The sequence below is a fragment of the Staurois parvus genome, unplaced genomic scaffold (genome assembly GCF_062004578.1).
Source record: "Staurois parvus isolate SC_StPar_1 unplaced genomic scaffold, SC_StPar_1.0 ptg003030l, whole genome shotgun sequence".
Taxonomy (NCBI): domain Eukaryota; kingdom Metazoa; phylum Chordata; class Amphibia; order Anura; family Ranidae; genus Staurois; species Staurois parvus.
In genome coordinates this window covers 747-24,128 of record NW_028320826.1, presented here as the reverse complement: position 1 = coordinate 24,128, position 23,382 = coordinate 747, and the positions used below count along the sequence as shown (strand labels likewise).

The window sequence follows — 23,382 nt, the reverse complement described above, 5'->3', positions numbered from 1 at the left end:
AACCAAACGTTTCCTGTAGTTGCAGATTAGACCTGCACAACGATCTGGAGTCATTTTGGACCACTCCTCTTCACAAAACTGTTTCAGTGTAGCAATATTCTTGGGATGTCTGGTGTGAATCGCTCTCTTAAGGTCATGCCACAGCATTTCAATGGGGTTGAGGTCAGGACTGACTGGGCCAATCCAGAAGGCGTATTCTGTGCTGTTGCAGCCATTGTTTTGTTGAATGACTTGTATGCTTTGGGTCATTGTCCTGTTGCATCACCCATCCTCTGCGGAGCTTCAGTTGGCGGACAGATGGTCATACGTTTTCCTGCAAAATGTCTTGATAAACTCTGGAATTCATTTTCCCATCAATGACAATAATCCGTCCAGGCCCTGAGGCAGCAAAGCAGCCCCAAACCATGATGCTCCCTCCGCCATGTTTCACAGTGGGGATGAGGGTTTGATGTTGGTGTGCTGGGCCTTTTTTTCTCCACACATAGTGTTCTGTGTTCTTCCCAAACAACTCAATCTTGGTTTCATCTGTCCACAGTATATTCTGCCAGTAGTGCTGTGGAACATCCAGGTGCTCTTTTGCAAACTTCAAACGTGCTGCAATCTTCTTTTTGGCCAGCAATGGCTTCCTCCGTGGTGTCCTCCCATGTACTCCATTCTTGTTTCATGTTTTCCTTATTGTAGATGTGTCAATAAAAATGTTAGCATGTGCCAGAGATTTCTGTAGGTCTTTAGCTGACACTCTGGGATTCTTCTTTACCTCATGCAGCATTCTGCTCTGTGCTCTTGCAGTCATTTTTACAGGACGACCACGCCTAGGGAGAGTAGCAACAGTGCTAAACTTTCTCCATTTGTAGACAGTCTGTCTTACCGTGGACACAGGAACATCAAGGCTCAAGGAGATACTTTTGTAACCCTTTCCAGCTTCATGCAAGTCAACAATTCTTGATGGTAGGTCTTCTGAGAGCTCTTTTCTGCGAGGCATGGTTCACATCAGACAGTGCTTCTTGAAACCAGTAAACCCAAAACAGGTGTCAGCAACACATCCAATATCATCCCACTGATTGGAGTCAAGGTTGGCTCACTCCTGGCTCCAATTAGCTCTGGGAGAAGTCATTAAGCTAGGGCCTCATATACGTTTTCCTCCCTGCACTGTGAATGTTTACATGTTATGTGCAATTAAACCATGGCAACAACTAATGTTTGTGTAGTATTATGTTCAGCAGACTGTGTTCTTCTATTGTTGTGACTTAGATGACGTTCAGAGCACATTTTATGCCCAATTCATGCAAAACTCCACGGAATCCCAAGGGGTTCACATACTTTTTCTTGCAACTGTACCTTATAATGCCTACTATACAGTATAGCAGTCTCACCATTTCAGACACCCGAAGGACCAATTAAATTTTTTCTGTCTTACCTCTGCTGACAATAGGCTACAAATAAAGAGCAGAATGAATAAGGGTGGAGGAAAGTGGGTGTGAGAGAGCTACGGAGAGGAGGGAGAAAGAAAAAACTACTAAGAGAAGTAAAAGAGAAACAGAGAGAGATGGGGGTGGGGACAACAGGTGAGATGAAGGTAGAGGAGGACATGTTGGCACACAGTGACATACAGGTGAGATGAAGGTAGAGGAGGACATGCCGGAACACAGTGACATACAGGTGAGATGAAGGTAGAGGAGGACATGCCGGCACACAGTGACATACAGGTGAGATGAAGGTAGAGGAGGACATGCCAGCACACAGTGACATACAGGTGAGATGAAGGTAGAGGAGGACATGCCGGAACACAGTGACATACAGGTGAGATGAAGGTAGAGGAGGACATGCCGGCACACAGTGACATACAGGTGAGATGAAGGTAGAGGAGGACATGCCGGAACACAGTGACATACAGGTGAGATGAAGGTTGAGGAGGACATGCCGGCACACAGTGACATACAGGTGAGATGAAGGTTGAGGAGGACATGCCGGAACACAGTGACATACAGGTGAGATGAAGGTAGAGGAGGACATGTTGGCATACACTGACATACAGGTGAGATGAAGGTAGAGGAGGACATGCCGGAACACAGTGACGTACAGGTGAGATGAAGGTAGAGGAGGACATGCCGGAACACAGTGACGTACAGGTGAGATGAAGGTAGAGGAGGACATGTTGGCACACACTGACATACAGGTGAGATGAAGGTAGAGGAGGACATGCCGGAACACAGTGACGTACAGGTGAGATGAAGGTAGAGGAGGACATGCCGGAACACAGTGACGTACAGGTGAGATGAAGGTAGAGGAGGACATGTTGGCACACACTGACGTACAGGTGAGATGAAGGTAGAGGAGGACATGCCGGCACACAGTGACATACAGGTGAGATGAAGGTAGAGGAGGAAACACCGGCACACAGTGACATACAGGTGAGATGAAGGTAGAGGAGGACATGCCGGCACACAGTGACTTACAGGTGAGATGAAGGTAGAGGAGGACATGCCGGCACACAGTGACTTACAGGTGAGATGAAGGTAGAGGAGGACATGCCGGCACACAGAGACATACAGGTGAGATGAAGGTAGAGGAGGACATGCCGGCACACAGTGACATACAGGTGAGATGAAGGTAGAGGAGGACATGCCGGCACACAGTGACATACAGATAACTGAGGGAAGATTTGTCCAGCCCTTACTTGTTATGCCATGTAGGATGGCAGGAAGTGGAGCCATGAACATACTGAGACCTTATCGGTCAAAAACTCACACCTAGCTGAGAGATCATTGATGTGAGATGGCCTCTGAGTGAACCACAACTGGCTCAGACTTCTGTCACCACCATGACAGAATATACCCAGTCATAAAGGAAACTCCACCCAAAGTGATTCTGCACTGACCAGACTCCACCTTGAATTACATGTATTCCGAGAATCCTTCTGACTCCTCCAGGATGAACAGGATAGATCTCAGGTCCATCTTCTCATGATTCTAACTAACATGGAGAAATAGGAGAAGAAATGCACTGAACTCACCGCTAGAATTTTGTCTCCAATCTGAAGCCGGCAATCCTTGTGTGCTGCTCCACCCTCAATAATCTTCGTCACATATATACTGTTATCTCCAGGAATGTGCTGGTTCCCAACACCACCGGCAATGCTGAAGCCGAGACCTGAGCAGAGAGGACAGTATGGTATCACCAACAGATACTGTGAAACACAATCTTTTCATTTCATGAGATCCCTCACCCCATTAATGTCTGGCTATTCCCATGTTCTATATACTGTATATGTACTGTATGTCTGGCTATTCCCATGTTCTATATACTGTATATGTACTGTATGTCTGGCTATTCCCATGTTGTATGTCTATAGAAGTCTGCCTATTCCTATTATACCACATCAATTTTCAGTGACAATTGGTGGCAGGGGCCCCAAAAAGCAGAGACTACACTGGGGGTTCATGAAGCACCGCCATCACTTTCCAGTGAGGGTTGGTGGCAGGGGTCCCAAAGAGCAGAAACTAAAATGGGTGGTGGCACATTATACCTATCACCTTTTAGTGACTTACCTTTTGGCCCTTTGATCAGTTTGATTTCAATGATCTTCTCAGATGCTGGTTTTCTGCGCATGACATAAAGACGGACAATGGAACCGGCATCCTTTAAAGCCTCCACGGCAGTGCTGTGTGTCACCTCCCGCACATCTACCTCATTCACAAACAGGATGCTGTCATTCACCCTAAGAGAGAAACACAAAAAGACATCAGTTCTGGTGGAAATGATTGGATGATGGGGGAGGGGGGTTGGCTATGGAGAAAGACGATTGGATGTTGGGGGAGGGTGGGCAGTTATGGTGGAAGTTGACTAAATGATGGAGGAGTTATAGTGGAAGATAACCAAATCAAGGAGGTGGGCAGTTATAGTGAAAAATGATTGGATAATGAGAGAGGAAAGGCATATATATGACAATGACTAGATTATAGAGGAGGGTGGGCAGCTCTGATGGAAGATAATTGCATGATATAAGAGGGTGGGCAGTTATCATGAAAGATAATGAAACTCTAGCTTTTCTTTCTTTCTTGGAGCCTCCTCTTGTCAGCCCCCTTTGGGTCAGCTCTGCCTTCCTGAGAGCCTAGGACAGCCTCTAACAAGAACATAAATTGGGACTGGCCCCTCTTCCTGTAATTAGACTCGCTGACATGAAGAGTATCCAAAAATAAACAATTACGGTAAGTATCAAGTAAACAAATTTCCATATTTCTAAACTGCCTTATGTCAAACTACTAAGGCGTGTGCTAGCAATCAAACACAGAAGAAGAGGGGAACACTAGGAGTCTTGAATTAACACAAGAATGGTTATTATTTAGACAAAGTAGCGAAAGGACTAAAGTCCCTATGGGATCTACAGGCCCAGAACTCACATCAAGCCTGTAATCTCTGAGTAATGTGTTGGATGTGCCTCATCTCACTGTCTTTGAAATGGTCTCCAGTGGAACCTTTACCCCCAAGTGCCACAACTCTTCTAGAATGATTTTTGAGGAGGGAGGGAGAACAGATGATTTATAGGCCAGTTGGAGAGTCTTGACAACCCATGATGACAAACCCTAGGAAGGACTGCAGCTTTCTACACTTCTAATGAGAGAATAAAGAGAAAATATCTTCATACATGAAGTCTACCATTGTTTCAAGGTGAGTAAACAGATTCCAAACCAAATCCAGCTTCAGCCATTCCAACTCTGAACAGGTAAGATCATTGGCCATGAATGCCAAATGTATAATTTCCCAGTAGAGAAGAAAGGGAGATGTGACCTTGGGTGAAAATGGAGAAATTGGTCTCAAGATTACCGTGTCATGTAGGAACATACAAAATGGCTCCTTAACTGAGAAGATTGACACAATAGCCAACAAGAAGATAGTTCTTAGGGTAAAATGCCACGTGTTTTAAGAATCCATAGGATCAAACAGTGGCTTTATCAAAGCACAAAAGACCAGAGTCAATACTCACTTTGGAATCAGCAGTTCCAAATGAGGCTGAATTTTCATCACAGACTTTATAAATGGTGTCACTTAATGTAGCGCCCACCTGATAAGGCAGAGAGAGAGCCAATACCTGCAGTCAGGGAGAATTATAAATGAGGCTTAATTCAAGGCCTTTCTGTAAAAAGTCCAAAATGTTTATCCAGTGACGTAGACAGAAAGGCAAAATTAGAAGAGCCAACTGCATAGTCCACAGAAGGAGGAACCATTGTCTTCTCAGCCAATATGGTAGAATGGTAATGGCCTTGACTCCCTCCTGCTATAACTACATCTAACCAACAGCAGATCCTCAGGAACAGAGACTTGCCCAGGAACAAAAAAGAGGGCTTGAATACCTTTACTCAGCATGCATTTGTGCACTCAACCATCCAATTGCTAAGCACAAGAAGCAGCTACTACCCAGCTAAACAAGGCACCAGAGTACACAGAAACATATACACATGAACAGGAAAAAGTCCTATGAGCCACATCTAGTCCAGGATGACCAGCAATTTATGCTAGGTATGTACACAAAGTTCCTGCACCTAGGGGTACCCTCCAGCCAGGAAAGGCTGAACCTGGGTGGGATAGGGTAGGGAGTAACAGAGGAGTCGGGGGGGGGGGGGGCACAGCTGACCCATAGAAGGCTGGCATGAAGAGGTATAGGAAAAATGGATAATAGAGGAGGGAGAGCAGTTATGGTGAAAGATGACTGGATGATACAAGAAATTGGATGGCTATGGAAGAAAATGACTGGATGATGGGGAAGGGAGGAAGGTTATGGAGGAAGAAGATTGGATTATGGAGGAAAGAAGGTTGTTATGAAGGAAGATGATTCAGTTGTGGGGACTGAAGGTGCCTGGACTATGTAGAAGGGTGGGCAGTTATGGCAGTAGAAGAGAAAGGGTGTATAAAGTGGAGTATGATTGGATGATGAAGAGGAAGGGGGGTTATAGAGAAATATGTTTGGAAAATGGGGAAGGGAAGGTCTTTATTAATTTATTTCTTTACTGTGGATGGTGATTGGTTAAAAGGGAAGGAGAACAGTTATGGTGGAAGATGATTATATGATGGGGAAGGAAGGATGGTTATGGCAGATGATGATTGTATGATGGAAAAGAAGTGTGGTTATCATGGAGAAAGACTAGATGATGGGGAAGGGAGTGCGGTTATGGAGGACAATGATTGCCTGATAGAAAAAGAGAGCTGTTATGGATGGAGATGATTGGAAAATGGGAAAGGATAGTTATGGTGGAGCATGACTGGGAGATGGGGATGTAGGGTAATTATAGTGGAGAATGATTGGAAATGAGAAAAGGAAGGTACTTATAATGGAAGATCATGGAATGTTGGAAGTGGTTCTGGAGGAGAATGACTGGATATTGGAAGCGGGACTGTAAATAAATCGGATGAGATAAAAGGGAGAAGGGCTCTAGAGGAAAATGATTGGAAGATAGGGAATGAGAGAGTCTTTATTATAGATGATGATGGGTGATAGGAAATGGGAGACCAGTTATGGAGGAAGATGACTGGATGATGGGGAAGGGTGAGTGGTTATGATGGAGGACAATTGGGTGATGGAAGAACAGCAGTTATGGAGGAAGATGACTGGATGATGGGGAAGGGAGAGTAGATGGTAGGCTGTGATGCAGAATGATTGGATGATGGAAGAGGGAAATCTGTTATGGAGGAAGGTGATTACATGCTAGGTAAGAGAGGGTGGTGACTGATGAAGATGAATGGATGATGGGGAAGGGAGGATTCTGTAAGCCTTCTGTCCACCTTATTCATCCGGTCCCATAATAAGATGAATTTGGAAAGTTATAATGCACAAATGTTACGGCTACTATAAAATAGATCATGTGTTCCAGCTTTGTGGACTAACCCTGATGGTGGACCAAACCAACAAACCAGCTTACACACAATTTGTCTGCATTTTCTCATCAAAATTCTGTGTAATCTGGGAAAATGATATCTGGTCTAATTATATGTTGTAAAACAATTGTAGGGATCTGCTGTCTTACCTGTCTACATTTGTAAATGCCTGTAAATATATTATGTATGCACTTCCTGCCCCTGGTTGTTGGCTTGGAAGCCCCAGAAAGAGCAAGTAGAGAAAGAAAGAAAGTCTGGCCACTTGTCCTGTCCATGTTGCCAAATCCTGGACCAGAAGAGACTAATATAAACTACTAGGGAGTGACTACAGCACAGACTAAACAGGCTGACTCTGAGTTCCAGTGCCACACCACAGTTACTGAAGGTGAGAAACTCTGTTCCAGGATGGTTGGACAACAGTTGGAGGATCTCTCCATCACTGCTGAGGTTGTCTTCCAGTCTCCCACACAAAGACAGATGCTGCATCATCCTCAGGAGCCCTGGCAACTGGACTTTGCTGCAACATTCATCTTGAGGTATCTGTTAAAAACGATATATACCCGATTCCCCCAGTATATTGTGATGGATTTGGTAAAATGCCTATTCGGTTTCCTGTTTAAAATATACATTTTATATATATATTTACTTTTATATTTTTTCATATTTCTAAATATATGTGTTATGCGTATATATTTTATCTGCTGGACTTTGCAGTTCTCTTTAACTTGTTTATTCAGAGCGATGTTCCCAACCCCTCCCTTCGCACTGAGAGGATTTTACTTAGGCTTTGAGTATATGAGGGGGAGTGAAAAGATAACGGACGAGAAGCAAGCTTCAAGTTTCTGTATTTCTCCCATATTTCAGCCAAGCAAAATGTGCCTTTTAGAATGTGACTGTATTTACATAATAGTGACGTGTACTCTATTGTTCTCTATGTATAAAAGGTTAAGCCCCGCCCTGCAATACACAGAGATGAGGACCTTGTTATACTGCACAGTTGCCAGTGTGATTCATTGTCCGGCCTGCACGTGCACTTCATTTCTCTAAAAATTAGGAACAGCAGCAGAAATCCTACCCTGAGCCCGATTGTGGTTCCCAAAACCTTTTTAATACATGCGCAATTCCCCCTGGACTCCTATCGGGGCCTTTGCTGATAATCCCTGTGAGTACATTGGCTGTATGGATTTATTATATAAAGCTTGTATTATTATATTATAAAGTTTGTATTATTTCTATACTGGTGTACATTTATATACTTATAGTTATATGCTGGTTGTAGTAGTTCATCTGCTCCCAATTACTTTGATTAGTTTACTGATTCATTTCCCAGGAAGGGAATCCCCTCTGTTCACAGAGGCCCTGTCAGGGTGGATGCTCTGTCCTGGGTGGAGGCCCTTTCCTGGATTGGGGCCCTGTAATGGGTAGAGGCTCTGTCCTAGTTGGAAGCATTGTCCTGGGTGGAGGCACTCTCCTGGATGGGGGCCTTCCTGGGTGGAGGCCCTGTACTTTGTGGGTGTCTTGTTCTGGGTGGAGGCTCTGTCCTGAATGAAGGCCCTGTCCTGGGTGGAGGCTATGTCCTAGTTGGAAGCATTGTCCTGGGTGGAGGCACTCTCCTGGATGGGGGCCTTCCTGGGTGGAGGCCCTGTACTTTGTGGGTGTCTTGTTCTGGGTGGAGGCTCTGTCCTGAATGAAGGCCCTGTCCTGGGTGGAGGCTATGTCCTAGTTGGAAGCATTGTCCTGGGTGGAGGCACTCTCCTGGATGGGGGCCTTCCTGGGTGGAGGCCCTGTACTTTGTGGGTGTCTTGTTCTGGGTGGAGGCTCTGTCCTGAATGAAGGCCCTGTCCTGGGTGGAGGCTCTGTCCTGGGTGGATTTCCCATCCTGAATGGAGGTCCTGTCCTGGGTGGAGGCTCTGTCCTGGGTGGATTTCCCATCCTGAATGGAGGTCCTGTCCTGGGTGGAGGCTCTGGCCTGGGTGGATTTCCCATCCTGAATGGAGGTCCTGTCCTGGGTGGAGGTCTTGTCCAACTTAATTATGAAACTGACTCTTCTACTTAGTGAAGGTTCTGGTTCTCTTAGTAAATTATCGGTTTAGCCCAATATTCTTTTGGAGAGAGCCATTTCTGCTAACCCCCCCCCCCCCCAAAAGAAGGCTACACAATCAAACCACCACCTGGCACATCATGCTCAACTACCACATACAAATAATGCACATAAACCCCCTCCCACCTGGCTGTGTACTTCTCCCCCCTTTATACCGACCACCTACCTGAGCCTGCCATCCTGAGCCGCTGCTCCACCAGGGATGATCTTTGTGATGAAGATACTGGGGTCATCTCCTACATGTGGGTTATCTGTACCCCCTGCAATGCTGAACCCCAATCCTGAGTTACCCTGGTAACAGAGGAACACAAATAGGTAAGGAAGGAGCACTAGAGAGCCGAGGCTCCAAGAGGGACAGACGGGTCAGAATCTCACCCTCTCCAGTGTGATCTCTTCATATTCCATTTCTGCCTCAGTACCGTTCACCTGAAGAGAGAAAACATGGAAACCATTACTAGAAAATCACCCCAAAGGACATTCCTGGATGGCGTCTGTGTCACCCTGCAGGAGGAGGAGGAGGAGGACAGACTCATAGCCCCCTTCTGTCACTGTGTCACCCTGCAGGAGGAGGAGGAGGACAGACTCATAGCCCCCTTCTGTCACTGTGTCACCTTGCAGGAGGAGGAGGAGGACAGACTCATAGCCCCCTTCTGTCACTGTGTCACCCTGCAGGAGGAGGAGGAGGAGGACAGACTCATAGCCCCCTTCTGTCACTGTGTCACCCTGCAGGAGGAGGAGGAGAGACTCATAACCCCCTTCTGTCACTGTGTCACCCTGCAGGAGGAGGAGGACAGACTCATAGCCCCCTTCTGTCACTGTGTCACCCTGCAGGAGGAGGAGGAGGAGGACAGACTCATAGCCCCCTTCTGTCACTGTGTCACCCTGCAGGAGGAGGAGGACAGACTCATAGACCCCTTCTGTCACTGTGTCACCCTGCAGGAGGAGGAGGAGGACAGACTCATAGCCCCCTTCTGTCACTGTGTCACCCTGCAGGAGGAGGAGGAGGAGGAGAGACTCATAGCCCCCTTCTGTCACTGTGTCACCCTGCAGGAGGAGGAGGAGGAGGACAGACTCATAGCCCCCTTCTGTCACTGTGTCACCCTGCAGGAGGAGGAGGAGGACAGACTCATAGCCCCCTTCTGTCACTGTGTCACCCTGCAGGAGGAGGACAGACTCATAGCCCTCTTCTGTCACTGTGTCACCCTGCAGGAGGAGGAGGAGGACAGACTCATAGCCCCCTTCTGTCACTGTGTCACCCTGCAGGAGGAGGAGGAGGACAGACTCATAGCCCCCTTCTGTCACTGTGTCACCCAGCATGAGGAGGAGGAGGAGGACAGACTCATAGCCCCCTTCTGTCACTGTGTCACCCTGCAGGAGGAGGAGGAGGAGGACAGACTCATAGACCCCTTCTGTCACTGTGTCACCCTGCAGGAGGAGGAAGACAGACTCATAGCCCCCTTCTGTCACTGTGTCACCCTGCAGGAGGAGGACAGACTCATAGCCCCCTTCTGTCACTGTGTCACCCTGCAGGAGGAGGAAGACAGACTCATAGCCCCCTTCTGTCACTGTGTCACCCTGCAGGAGGAGGACAGACTCATAGCCCCCTTCTGTCACTGTGTCACCCTGCAGGAGGAGGAGGAGGACAGACTCATAGACCCCTTCTGTCACTGTGTCACCCTGCAGGAGGAGGAGGACAGACTCATAGCCCCCTTCTGTCACTGTGTCACCCTGCAGGAGGAGGAGGACAGACTCATATCCCCCTTCTGTCACTGTGTCACCCTGCAGGAGGAGGAGGACAGACTCATAGCCCCCTTCTGTCACTGTGTCACCCTACAGGAGGAGGAGGAGGAGGACAGACTCATAGCCCCTTTCTGTCACTGTGTCACCCTGCAGGAGGAGGAGGAGGAGGACAGACTCATAGCCCCCTTCTGTCACTGTGTCACCCTACAGGAGGAGGAGGAGGAGGAAGACAGACTCATAGCCCTCTTCTGTCACTGTGTCACCCTGCAGGAGGAGGAGGAGGAGGACAGACTCATAGCCCCCTTCTGTCACTGTGTCACCCTGCAGGAGGAGGAGGACAGACTCATATCCCCCTTCTGTCACTGTGTCACCCTGCAGGAGGAGGAGGAGGACAGACTCATATCCCCCTTCTGTCACTGTGTCACCCTGCAGGAGGAGGACAGACTCATATCCCCCTTCTGTCACTGTGTCACCCTGCAGGAGGAGGAGGAGGACAGACTCATAGACCTCTTCTGTCACTTTGTCACCCTGCATGAGGAGGAGGACGACAGAATCACAGACCCCTTCTGTCACTGTGTCACCCTGCAGGAGGAGGAGGAGGAGGACAGACTCATATCCCCCTTCTGTCACTGTGTCACCCTGCAGGAGGAGGAGGACAGACTCATATCCCCCTTCTGTCACTGTGTCACCCTGCAGGAGGAGGAGGAGGACAGACTCATATCCCCCTTCTGTCACTGTGTCACCCTGCAGGAGGAGGAGGAGGACAGACTCATAGACCCCTTCTGTCACTGTGTCACCCTGCATGAGGAGGAGGAGAACAGACTCATAGACCTCTTCTGTCACTTTGTCACCCTGCATGAGGAGGAGGAGGACGACAGAATCACAGACCCCTTCTGTCACTGTGTCACCCTGCAGGAGGAGGAGGACAGACTCATATCCCCCTTCTGTCACTGTGTCACCCTGCAGGAGGAGGAGCAGGAGGACAGGCTCACAGCCCTCATCCTTCCCACCCTGCAGGAGGAAGGTTAGCCTCATAGGTAGGATGGTTGGTGGGTAGCTCAGTATTGTGATGTTGGAGGAGGGACAACCTTTTCTTACATTACTTACATATGCTGGTGCTTCTAATGTGTCAGTATTTACAATCACAGGAGGAGAACTGGCCTGTGGAAGAAAAGAGAAGACATTAATTGTGATCCGGAATGAACACACACAGCTCACCTTTCAGAAGTTTAGTATCTAACAGATACATGTGATAGTTTGTGAACCCCAAGAACAGCTCATATGGCTATGAATATGACTCTTCATCTATGTCTTCATGTTGTCCTCAAGATTGTGATGGGATGATGGGATATGTCAGGTATTGTTCATGTTCTCTTGTATGTACCAGCATTGGGGATGAAGTTGGAGAAGATGGGATGATGGGATCTATCAGGCATTGTTCATGTTCTCTTGTATGTACCAGCAGTGGGGATGAAGTTGGAGAAGATGGGATGATGGGATCTGTCAGGCATTGTTCATGTTCTCTTGTATGTACCAGCATTGGGGATGAAGTTGGAGAAAATGGGATGATGGGATCTATCAGGCATTGTTCGTGTTCTCTTGTATGTACCAGCATTGGGGATGAAGTTGGAGAAAATGGGATGATGGGATCTATCAGGCATTGTTCGTGTTCTCTTGTATGTACCAGCATTGGGGATGAAGTTGGAGAAAATGGGATGATGGGATCTATCAGGCATTGTTCATGTTCTCTTGTATGTACCAGCATTGGGGATGAAGTTGGAGAAGATGGGATATGTCAAGCATTGTTCATGTTCTCTTGTATGTACCAGCATTGGGGATGAAGTTGGAGAAGATGGGATATGTCAAGCATTGTTCATGTTCTCTTGTATGTACCAGCATTGGGGATGAAGTTGGAGAAGATGGGATCTATCAGGCATTGTTCATGTTCTCTTGTATGTACCAGCATTGGGGATGAAGTTGAAGATGGGATGATGGGATATGTCAAGCATTGTTCATGTTCTCTTGTATGTACCAGCATTGGGGATGAAGTTGGAGAAGATGGGATATGTCAAGCATTGTTCATGTTCTCTTGTATGTACCAGCATTGGGGATGAAGTTGGAGAAGATGGGATATGTCAAGCATTGTTCATGTTCTCTTGTATGTACCAGCATTGGGGATGAAGTTGGAGAAGATGGGATCTATCAGGCATTGTTCATGTTCTCTTGTATGTACCAGCATTGGGGATGAAGTTGAAGATGGGATATGTCAAGCATTGTTCATGTTCTCTTGTATGTACCAGCATTGGGGATGAAGTTGGAGAAGATGGGATGATGGGATATGTCAGGCATTGTTCATGTTCTCTTGTATGTACCAGCATTGGGGATGAAGTTGGAGAAGATGGGATGATGGGATCTGTCAGGCATTGTTCATGTTCTCTTGTATGTACCAGCATTGGGGATGAAGTTGGAGAAGATGGGATGATAAGATCTATCAGGCATTGTTCATGTTCTCTTGTATGTACCAGCATTGGGGATGAAGTTGGAGAAGATGGGATCTATCAGGCATTGTTCATGTTCTCTTGTATGTACCAGCATTGGGGATGAAGTTGGAGAAGATGGGATGATGGGATCTGTCAGGCATTGTTCATGTTCTCTTGTATGTACCAGCTTTGGGGATGAAGTTGGAGAAGATAGGATGATGGGACCTATCAGGCATTGTTCATGTTCTCGTGTGTACCAGCATTGGAGATGAAGTTGGAGAAGATGGGATCTGTCAGGCATTATTCATGTTCTCTTGTATGTACCAGCATTGGAGATGAAGGTGGAGAAGATGGGATGATGGGATATGTCAAGCACTGTTCATGTTCTCTTGTATGTACCAGCACTGGAGATGAAGTTGGAGAAGATGGGATGTGTCAGGCATTGTTCATGTTCTCTTGTATGTACCAGCATTGGGGATGAAGTTGGAGAAGATGGAATGATGGGATCTATCGGGCATTGTTCATATTCTCTTGTATGTACCAGCAGTGGGGATGAAGTTGGAGAAGATGGGATCTATCAGGCATTGTTCATATTCTCTTGCATGTACCAGCAGTGGGGATGAAGGGATATGTCAAGCATTGTTCATGTTCTCTTGTATGTACCAGCATTGGAGATGAAGTTGGAGAAGATGGGATGATGGGATCTATCAGGCATTGTTCATGTTTTCTTGTATGTACCAGCAGTGGGGATGAAGTTGGAGAAGATAGGATGATGGGATATGTCAGGAGTTGTTTGTGTTCTCTTCTATGTACCAGCATTGGGGATGAAGTTGGAGAAGATGGGATCTATCAGGCATTGTTCATATTCTCTTGTCTTTACCAGCAGTGGGGATGAAGTTGGAGAAGATGGGATGATGGGATCGGTCAGGCATTGTTCATGTTCTCTTGCATGTACCAGCAGTGGGGATGAAGTTGGAGAAGATGGGATGATGAGATCTGTCAGGCACTGTTCTCTTGTACAGTGGGGATCGAAAGTTTGGGCACCCCAGCTAAAAATTTGTATTAATGTGCATAAAGAAGCCAAGGAAAGATGGAAAAATCTCCAAAAGGCATCAAATTCCAGATTAGACATTCTTATAATATGTCAACAAAAGTTAGATTTTATTTCCATCATTTACACTTTCAAAATAACAGAAAACAAAAAAATGGCGTCTGCAAAAGTTTGAGCCCCCTGCAGAGTTAATATCTTGTACTGCCCCCTTTGGCAAGTATCACAGCTTGTAAACGCTTTTTGTAGCCAGCCAAGAGTCTTTCAATTCTTGTTTGAGGTATCTTTGCCCATTCTTCCTTACAAAAGTCTTCCAGTTCTTTGAGATTTCTGGGCTGTCTGTCACGCACGGCTCTTTTAAGGTCTATCCATAGATTTTCAATGATGTTGAGGTCAGGAGATTGTGAAGGCCATGGCAAAACCTTCAGTTTACGCCTCTTGATGTAATCCCCCGTGGATTTTGAGGTGTGTTTAGGATCATTATCCATTTGTAGAAGCCATCCTCTCTTTAACTTCAGCTTTTTCACAGATGGCATCAAGTTACCATCCAAAATTTGCTGAAATTTTATTGAATCCATTTTTCCTTCTACTCGTGAGATGTTCCCTGTGCCACTGGCTGCAACACAACCCCAAAGCATGATTGATCCAACCCCATGCTTCACAGTTGGACAGAGGTTCTTTTCATTCAATTCTGTGCCCCTTCTTCTCCAAACGTACCTTTGCTCATTCCGGCCAAAAAGTCCCATTTTAACCTCATCGGTCCACAGAACTTGTTTCCAAAATGCATCAGGCTTGTCTATATGTTCATTTGCAAAGTTCAAACGATGATTTTTGTGGTGAGGACGTAGAAGAGGTTTTCTTCTGATGACTCTTCCATGAAGACCATATTTGTACAAGTATCTCTTTATAGTGGAATAGTGACCACAACTCCAGTGTCTGCCAGATCTTTCTGGAGGGATCGTGCAGTCAAACGTGGGTTTTGAATTGTTTTTCTCACAATCCTGTGAGCTGTTCTGTCTGATATTTTTCTTGGTCTTCCAGATCTTGCTTTAACTTCCACTGTTCCTGATGACTGCCATTTCTTAATTACATTCCGAACAGAGGATATTGACATCTGAAAACGCTTTGCTATCTTCTTATAGCCTTCTCCAGCTTTGTGAGCGTCAACTATTTTCAGTTTCAGTTTTCTAGACAACTGTTTAGAAGAACCCATGGTGCTGATTGTTGGGGCAAGGTCAGATGAGTCTGGGCATTTAAAACCTTTGAGATTGACATCACCTGGTCTTCCCAGACGATGATTGAGAACAATCCATGACACTGGCAGGTCTCAGCTTGGCAAAGGGGGCAGTGCAAGATATTAACTCTGCAGGGGGCCCAAACTTTTGCAGACGCCATTTTTTTGTTTTCTGTTATTTTGAAACTGTAAATGATGGAAATAAAATCTAACTTTTGTTGACATATTATAAGAATGTCTAATCTGTAATTTGCTGCCTTTTGGAGATTTTTCCATCTTTCCTTGGATTCTTTATGCACATTAATACAAATTTGTAGCTGGGGTGCCCAAACTTTTGATCCCCACTGTATGTGCCAGACCCAACCGGGACTGGGGCTTTTGGAGGGGACTTCAGGCTAGCCTCTTGCCTACTTATCATGGCCCTGGCATCTGAGGGGGCTCTATGTTTTGGGAGGTGTGTGCGCCTGGAGGGGACTTTTAGAATACTTTACTTTGGTTCCAAGTTAATGTCTCCCCAAAACACCCAGACTCTGAGAAGTGGAGGACCAGGATACAGATTTGGGTCTGTGTGCCCAAACCAGCATTGACTGCTATACTCAGACTAATAACTATATTAACAGATAATATATTCAGCTCAAAACAACTTGATGCGAAGGACTCTTGTTATGCCTAATCTGTTTATTAAGGTGTCATGTGTCTTTCTACCATTGTGTGCCTCCTAGGTGTGCATTCCATTATTAATTGAGGTTATTGAGTCACCTGTTGTTCGTCTGTTGGCAAGTCATCTTGTAGGTTACTAAATGATGAGATTAGACTGATGTCAGCTTCACCTCGTTATCTAATCAGCATGGGAGGTTTATCCTAATGTATATTATTTGTGGTAATTGTTCATGTGGGCACTGCCCGTTTGTGAAGTGTATAAAAACCTGTATTTCTGTCCAATAAAGAGCTCCAGTTTTGGCACCTAAGTTAGTCTTGGGTGCGATGCCTAGCTATAAAACCTTGGTCCTGTGTCCCAGTGGCGAGGAAGCGGTTCTCTGACGGAATCACCCAATCGGGGTGACAGGCGTTCCGTCACACCAGCATTGGGGATGAAGTTGGAGAAAATGGGATATGTCAGGCTTTGTTCATGTTCTCGTGTATGTGCCAACATTGTGGATGAAGTTGGAGAAGATGAGATGATGGGACCTGTTGGGCATTGTTCATATTCTCTTGTATGTACCAGCATTGAGGATGGTGTTGGAGAAGATGGGATGATGAGATCTGTCAGGTATTGTTCATGTTCTCTTTAATGTATCAGCATTGGGGATGATGTTGGAGAAGACGGGATGATGTTATCTGTTGGGCTTTGTTAATTTGTCTCTTGCACCAGTGCTCCAAGTGCTCCCTGGAATCAGTCAAGGCTGTCACTTTGCTGTTCAGCTTCTCCATAGGTGGAAAGGCTCACTGGGATCAGGAATGCACCCTTACGTCAAAATCCAAACCATTTTTTTATTTTTAGATAGAGAGTGAAAGGGTTTGACAGCCTGATAGGTCTATTTGTTCTGGTGATCGCTGAAAGTAATAGGAACATACAAAACAACGAGAACCAGAGATAAAGGAACAGGGACTCATATTGCAAAAAATAAACTAGCAGGTTTGAGCCCTTCCGTGTTCATGTTTTGGTTTCAAATATACTGTAAGAAGAGCAGCACAAACATCCTAAATAAACACAAAACTGTTAAAAATGGGGGGCTGGATGGACCACTTGGACCTTTGCTGCATCACATTTCTAAGTTTCTAGTCTAAACTATCTGTAGCCCAGACATGCTCTGCAGTGCTGTATGGAGTGTAGAGGAGCAGAATTTCTAACAATGACCATATAATTATTTCTAATATTATCAGTTAGGAATCATGTCTTTCTCATTTCTGTATACAGTGCGGACATATAGTGACATTACAACAACAAGACACAAATATAGGAGGCGGATAGACTGAGAAGATATGGAAAGTTGTCCCTCTTCCTTTTATCAGAGGTGTGTGGAAATGTGACACAAATTCCTGAAACACCCCCAACATCGTTCCTAGGAGGTTAACATACTGACCCGGGGCTCCTTATTGGACCATACTTTCACTCAGCCTATGTCAGCCTGATATCAAATTTCCTCTGCTATGCAGGGGAAGTACTAAAGTTCACTTATATTGCCAAACATATGTGAACCCCCACCAAATGAAGGAATTCAGATTTCTCCAGTGAAGGGTCCTGGTAATCCTCCATCATACTAAGACATTGTAGACAACTGTGCTCTTCCAGCCTTGTGGTAACAGTTTGGTGAAGACCCTTTTCTGTTCCCCCATGACTGTCCCCCATGTACAAAGCCAGCTCCATAAAGACATGGACGACCAGTTTGGTGTGAAGGAACTCAAGTATCTTGTAAAGAGCCCTGAACCCAACCCAACTGAACACCTTTGAGAAGAATTGGATTGTGAGCCAGTTCTTCTCATCCAACATCAGTACCTGACCTCACAAATGGGCACAAAGTCCCACAGCTAACCTCCAAAATCTTGCAGAAACCCTTCCTAGAAGAGTGGAGAATGGTATAGTCACAAATGTGGCAATTCCATATTAATGGTCATGGGAGATTGGGGGAGGGGGGCAATTCCTATTAATGGTCATGGGAATGGAAACCCCATATCAATGGTCATGGATTCATGGGTTTGGAATGGGAGGTCCAACAAGCTCATATTGGTGTGATGGTCAGGTGTCAGCAATGTTTTGGCATTGCACAACACAATGGCTAGTTATTGTGGACCAGTACTCAAATGTTAAAGTGGTTGTAAACTCTCTATATACCCAGTGGTAATACACAGAGATGAAAAAAAATCCTCCTACATATGTTTACCTGCTTCTCTGCAGTCTACAGCCATTCAAAATGTATAATTTATGCAGAGCTCAATGAGAGCTGATTGGAGGGAAGGGACACACCCCCCTTTACACAGTTCATAGGAACAGAGCTGAGGCTGTCAATCACAGGCTGCGTGCTGGAGCTCCTCCCCTATTACCATTTATCTCTTGGTATACTTGGATTTTGCAAAAGCGTTTGACACAGTTCCCCACACACGGCTAATGTGTAAGGAAAAGTCTATGGGCTGGAAAAATCTGAATGTAAATGGTTAGAAAACTGGCTAAAAGATCGTATTCAGAGAGTTTTGGTTAATGATTCATACTCTGAATGGTCTAGGGGTGTCAGTGGTGTACCCCAAGGTTCAGTGTTATTAGTGGGGGACCCCAAGGTTCAGTGTTATTAGTGGGGGACCCCAACTCTAACATATATACATATACATACATACATACATACACACACACACACACACACACGATATGGTGTCGGGGATCTCAGTTTGCAGATGACACCAAGCTGTGCCATAGAGTAAAGCCCTTACAGGATGTCTCCAACTTACAAGCCGACCTCAATGCTCTGTGTAATTGGGGGACTATGGGGCCAATGAGGTTTAATGTTGATAAATGTAAGGCTCTGCACTTGGGGGCTAAGAATATGCATCATACATACTAGGGGGGTTCAACTGGGGAGTCAATGGTGCAGAAGGGTCTGGGGTGGTCAATGGTGCAGAAGGATCTGGGGGGGGGGGGGGTTAATTGTGCAGAATGATCTGGGGGGGGGGGGGCAATCGTGGAGAAGGATCTGGGGTGGTCAATGGTGCAGAAGGATCTGGGGGGGGGGGGTTAATGGTGCAAAATGATCTGGGGGGGGCAAAAGTGGAGAAGGATCTGGGGGTTCTGGTAGATCACATGCAATGCCAAGCTGTGGATTCTAAAGCGAGCAAAATCCTCTCTTGTATTAGGAGAGGTATAGACTCCAGAGAGAAAGATATCACCTCCCCCCCCGGGTACAAATCATTAGTAAGACCTCATCTGGAATATGCAGTTCAGTTTTGGGCTCCAATTCACAGAAAAAACATTGGGGAACTGGAGGAAGTACAGAGAAGGGCAACCAAACTGATACGAGGCATGGAGGAGATCAGCTATGAGGAGAGATTAGAGGAACTGAATGTATTCTCTACTGAGAAGAGGAGATTAAGGGGGGGATATGATCTCCATGTGTAATACATAAGGGGGGGATATGATCTCCATGTATAATACATAAGGGGGGGATATGATCTCCATGTATAATACATAAGGGGGGATATGATCTCCATGTATAATACATAAGGGGGGATATGATCTCCATGTATAATACATAAGGGGGGATATGATCCCCATGTATAATACATAAGGGGGGATATGATCTCCGTGTATAATACATAAGGGGGGATATGATCTCCATGTATAATACATAAGGGGGGATATGATCTCCATGTATAATACATAAGGGGGGGATATGATCTCCATGTATAATACATAAGGGGGGATATGATCTCCATGTATAATACATAAGGGGGGGATATGATCTCCATGTATAATACATAAGGGGGATATGATCTCCATGTATAATACATAAGGGGGGATATGATCTCCATGTATAATACATAAGGGGGATATGATCTCCATGTATAATACATAAGGGGGGATATGATCACCATGTATAATACATAAGGAGGGATATGATCTCCATGTATAATACATAAGGGGGATATGATCTCCATGTATAATACATAAGGGGGGATATGATCACCATGTATAATACATAAGGAGGGATATGATCTCCATGTATAATACATAAGGGGGGATATGATCTCCATGTATAATACATAAGGGGTGATATGATCACCATGTATAATACATAAGGGGGGATATGATCTCCATGTATAATACATAAGGGGGGGATATGATCTCCATGTATAATACATAAGGGGGGGATATGATCTCCATGTATAATACATAAGGGGGGGATATGATCTCCATGTATAAAACATAAGGGGGGATATGATCTCCATGTATAATACATAAGGGGGATATGATCTCCATGTATAATACATAAGGGGGATATGATCTTCATGTATAATACATAAGGGGGGGGATATGATCTCCATGTATAATACATAAGGGGGATATGATCTCCATGTATAATACATAAGGGGGGATATGATCTCCATGTATAATACATAAGGGGGGGATATGATCTCCATGTATAATACATAAGGGGGGATATGATCTCCATGTATAATACATAAGGGGGATATGATCTCCATGTATAATACATAAGGGGGGGATATGATCCCCATGTATAATACATAAGAGGGATATGATCTCCATGTACAATACATAAGGGGGGGATATGATCACCATGTACAATACATAAGGGGGATATGATCCCCATGTACAATACATAAGGGGGGGATATGATCACCATGTATAATACATAAGGGGGATATGATCTCCATGTACAATACATAAGGGGGGGATATGATCACCATGTACAATACATAAGGGGGATATGATCCCCATGTACAATACATAAGGGGGGGATATGATCACCATGTATAATACATAAGGGGGGATATGATCTCCATGTATAATACATAAGGGGGGATATGATCACATGTATAATACATAAGGGGGGATATGATCTCCATGTATAATACATAAGGGGGGGATATGATCTCCATGTATAATACATAAGGGGGGGATATGATCTCCATGTATAATACATAAGGGGGGATATGATCTCCATGTATAATACATAAGGGGGGGATATGATCTCCATGTATAATACATAAGGGGGGGATATGATCTCCATGTATAATACATAAGGGGGGATATGATCTCCATGTATAATACATAAGGGGGGATATGATCTCCATGTATAATACATAAGGGGGGGATATGATCTCCATGTATAATACATAAGGGGGGGATATGATCTCCATGTATAATACATAAGGGGGATATGATCTCCATGTATAATACATAAGGGGGGGATATGATCTCCATGTATAATACATAAGGGGGGATATGATCTCCATGTATAATACATAAGGGGGGGATATGATCTCCATGTATAATACATAAGGGGGGATATGATCTCCATGTATAATACATAAGGGGGGGTATGATCTCCATGTATAATACATAAGGGGGGATATGATCTCCATGTATAATACATAAGGGGGGGGTATGATCTCCATGTATAATACATAAGGGGGGGATATGATCTCCATGTATAATACATAAGGGGGGATATGATCTCCATGTATAATACATAAGGGGGGGATATGATCTCCATGTATAATACATAAGGGGGGATATGATCTCCATGTATAATACATAAGGGGGGATATGATCTCCATGTATAATACATAAGGGGGGATATGATCTCCATGTATAATACATAAGGGGGGGATATGATCTCCATGTATAATACATAAGGGGGGGATATGATCTCCATGTATAATACATAAGGGGGGATATGATCTCCATGTATAAATACATCAGTGGTCCATATAGAGAACTCAGTGTAGTTATTCACCCTGAGGTCATCACAGAGGACAAGGGGGCGCTCTTTACGTCTGGAGGAAAAGAAATGTAATCTCCAAACACGGAAAGGTTTCTTCACAGTAAGAGCTGTGAGAATGTGGAATAGACTCCCTCAAGAGTTGGTTGTGGCCGGCTCCGAGAAAGTTTTTACCTTTATCCAGGAAATGCATTAAGGTAAACAAAAAAAAAACTTTTTGAATTTATAACCACTTTAAGTCTGAGTAAAATATACCAACAGATATAGAAGGAGTGAAATGTTGGTCCAGATCCGTCCAATGCTGGTCATCTCCAGGAGAATATTAGCTATGACTCTTTGTGTTCCCTCCCTGGAAGACTCTCAGAGGGGGTAGGTGGGGTAATATCCATGTCTGTAGTGTCCGTATAGCAGGCTAAGGAAGATCTCCATTGTTCCATCTCCCTCTCCTCACTGGTCCTGGGAAGAATTCTAAGCAGTGGAAAGTTTACAGGAGGTTAAACTGGGTCATGATGCAGCATCTCCAGAATCTGGGTCAGTTGTCTCCTCTGGGATATACCTGTACGGGAAGAGCTTCTATTCATGTGTGTGAGAGGTGTACTGACTATAGAAGGCCACTGCATACCACAGAGAAGCCTGGGATGGGGTCACCAGACCATCACTCAGATGTAGAACGGTTCTTCCTGTCTGAAGAGGAGGCCAGGCCTTGGTGAGACCATCTCTGCCTCATCTCCCCAGGATCAGAATATTGCATTTCCTTTTGCTCTGTTCTTCAGTAACTATAGGGGGTACAGGGGATATAGGGGGTAAAAGGAGTACAGTAGACATGGGGGGAAGAGGGGATACAAGGGGTATAGGGGATATCAGGGGTACAAGGAGTACATGGGATATCAGGGGTACAAGGAGTACAGTGGATATGGGGGGCAGAGGGGATACAAGGGGTACAGGGGATATAGGGGGCAGAGGGGATACAAGGGGTACAGGGGATATAGGGGGCAGAGGGGATACAAGGGGTATAGGGGATATCAGGGGTACAAGGAGTACAGGGGATATCAGGGGTACAAGGAGTACAGTGGATATGGGGGGCAGAGGGGATACAAGGAGTACAGGGGATATCAGGGGTACAAGGAGTACAGTGGATATGGGGGGCAGAGGGGATACAAGGGGTACAAGGAGTACAGGGGATATCAGGGGTACAAGGAGTACAGTGGATATGGGGGCACAGGGGATACAAGGGGTACAGGGGACATGTCTGCCCTGAGCCAATGAGCCTGTGGCATCTATACGACTGACACCTTCCCCTTTCCATCCTAGATATGTATTCACATTTTACTCTGTACATAATAAAGATTTCCTTGTGTCTGCCGTTCTCCCCTGGAAGATGTCATAAAACACACAAGTTCTAGAAAGGTTCAATGAACAGAAGAGGACCATCAAAGTTTTTACATGAGATATGAGGC

General features: G+C 45.3%; 1 protein-coding gene across 2 annotated transcripts in view; it reads right to left on the bottom strand.

Moving 5' to 3' along the window:
* The window catches only part of DLG4 (discs large MAGUK scaffold protein 4), a 53,464-nt gene extending 41,583 nt beyond the window's left edge, over positions 1-11,881 (bottom strand). For both annotated transcript variants that reach the window (XM_089667108.1, XM_089667109.1), the window contains exons 1-5: positions 11,819-11,881; positions 9,347-9,397; positions 9,138-9,262; positions 3,549-3,718; positions 3,014-3,150 (exon numbers count right to left, since the gene is read on the bottom strand). In XM_089667108.1, coding sequence (XP_089523234.1) covers positions 3,014-3,150; positions 3,549-3,718; positions 9,138-9,262; positions 9,347-9,376 — 462 coding nt within the window. In that variant the 5' untranslated portion in view covers positions 9,377-9,397; positions 11,819-11,881. The remainder of the gene's footprint in view (positions 1-3,013; positions 3,151-3,548; positions 3,719-9,137; positions 9,263-9,346; positions 9,398-11,818) is intronic.
* Positions 11,882-23,382: the final 11,501 nt, after the last annotated feature.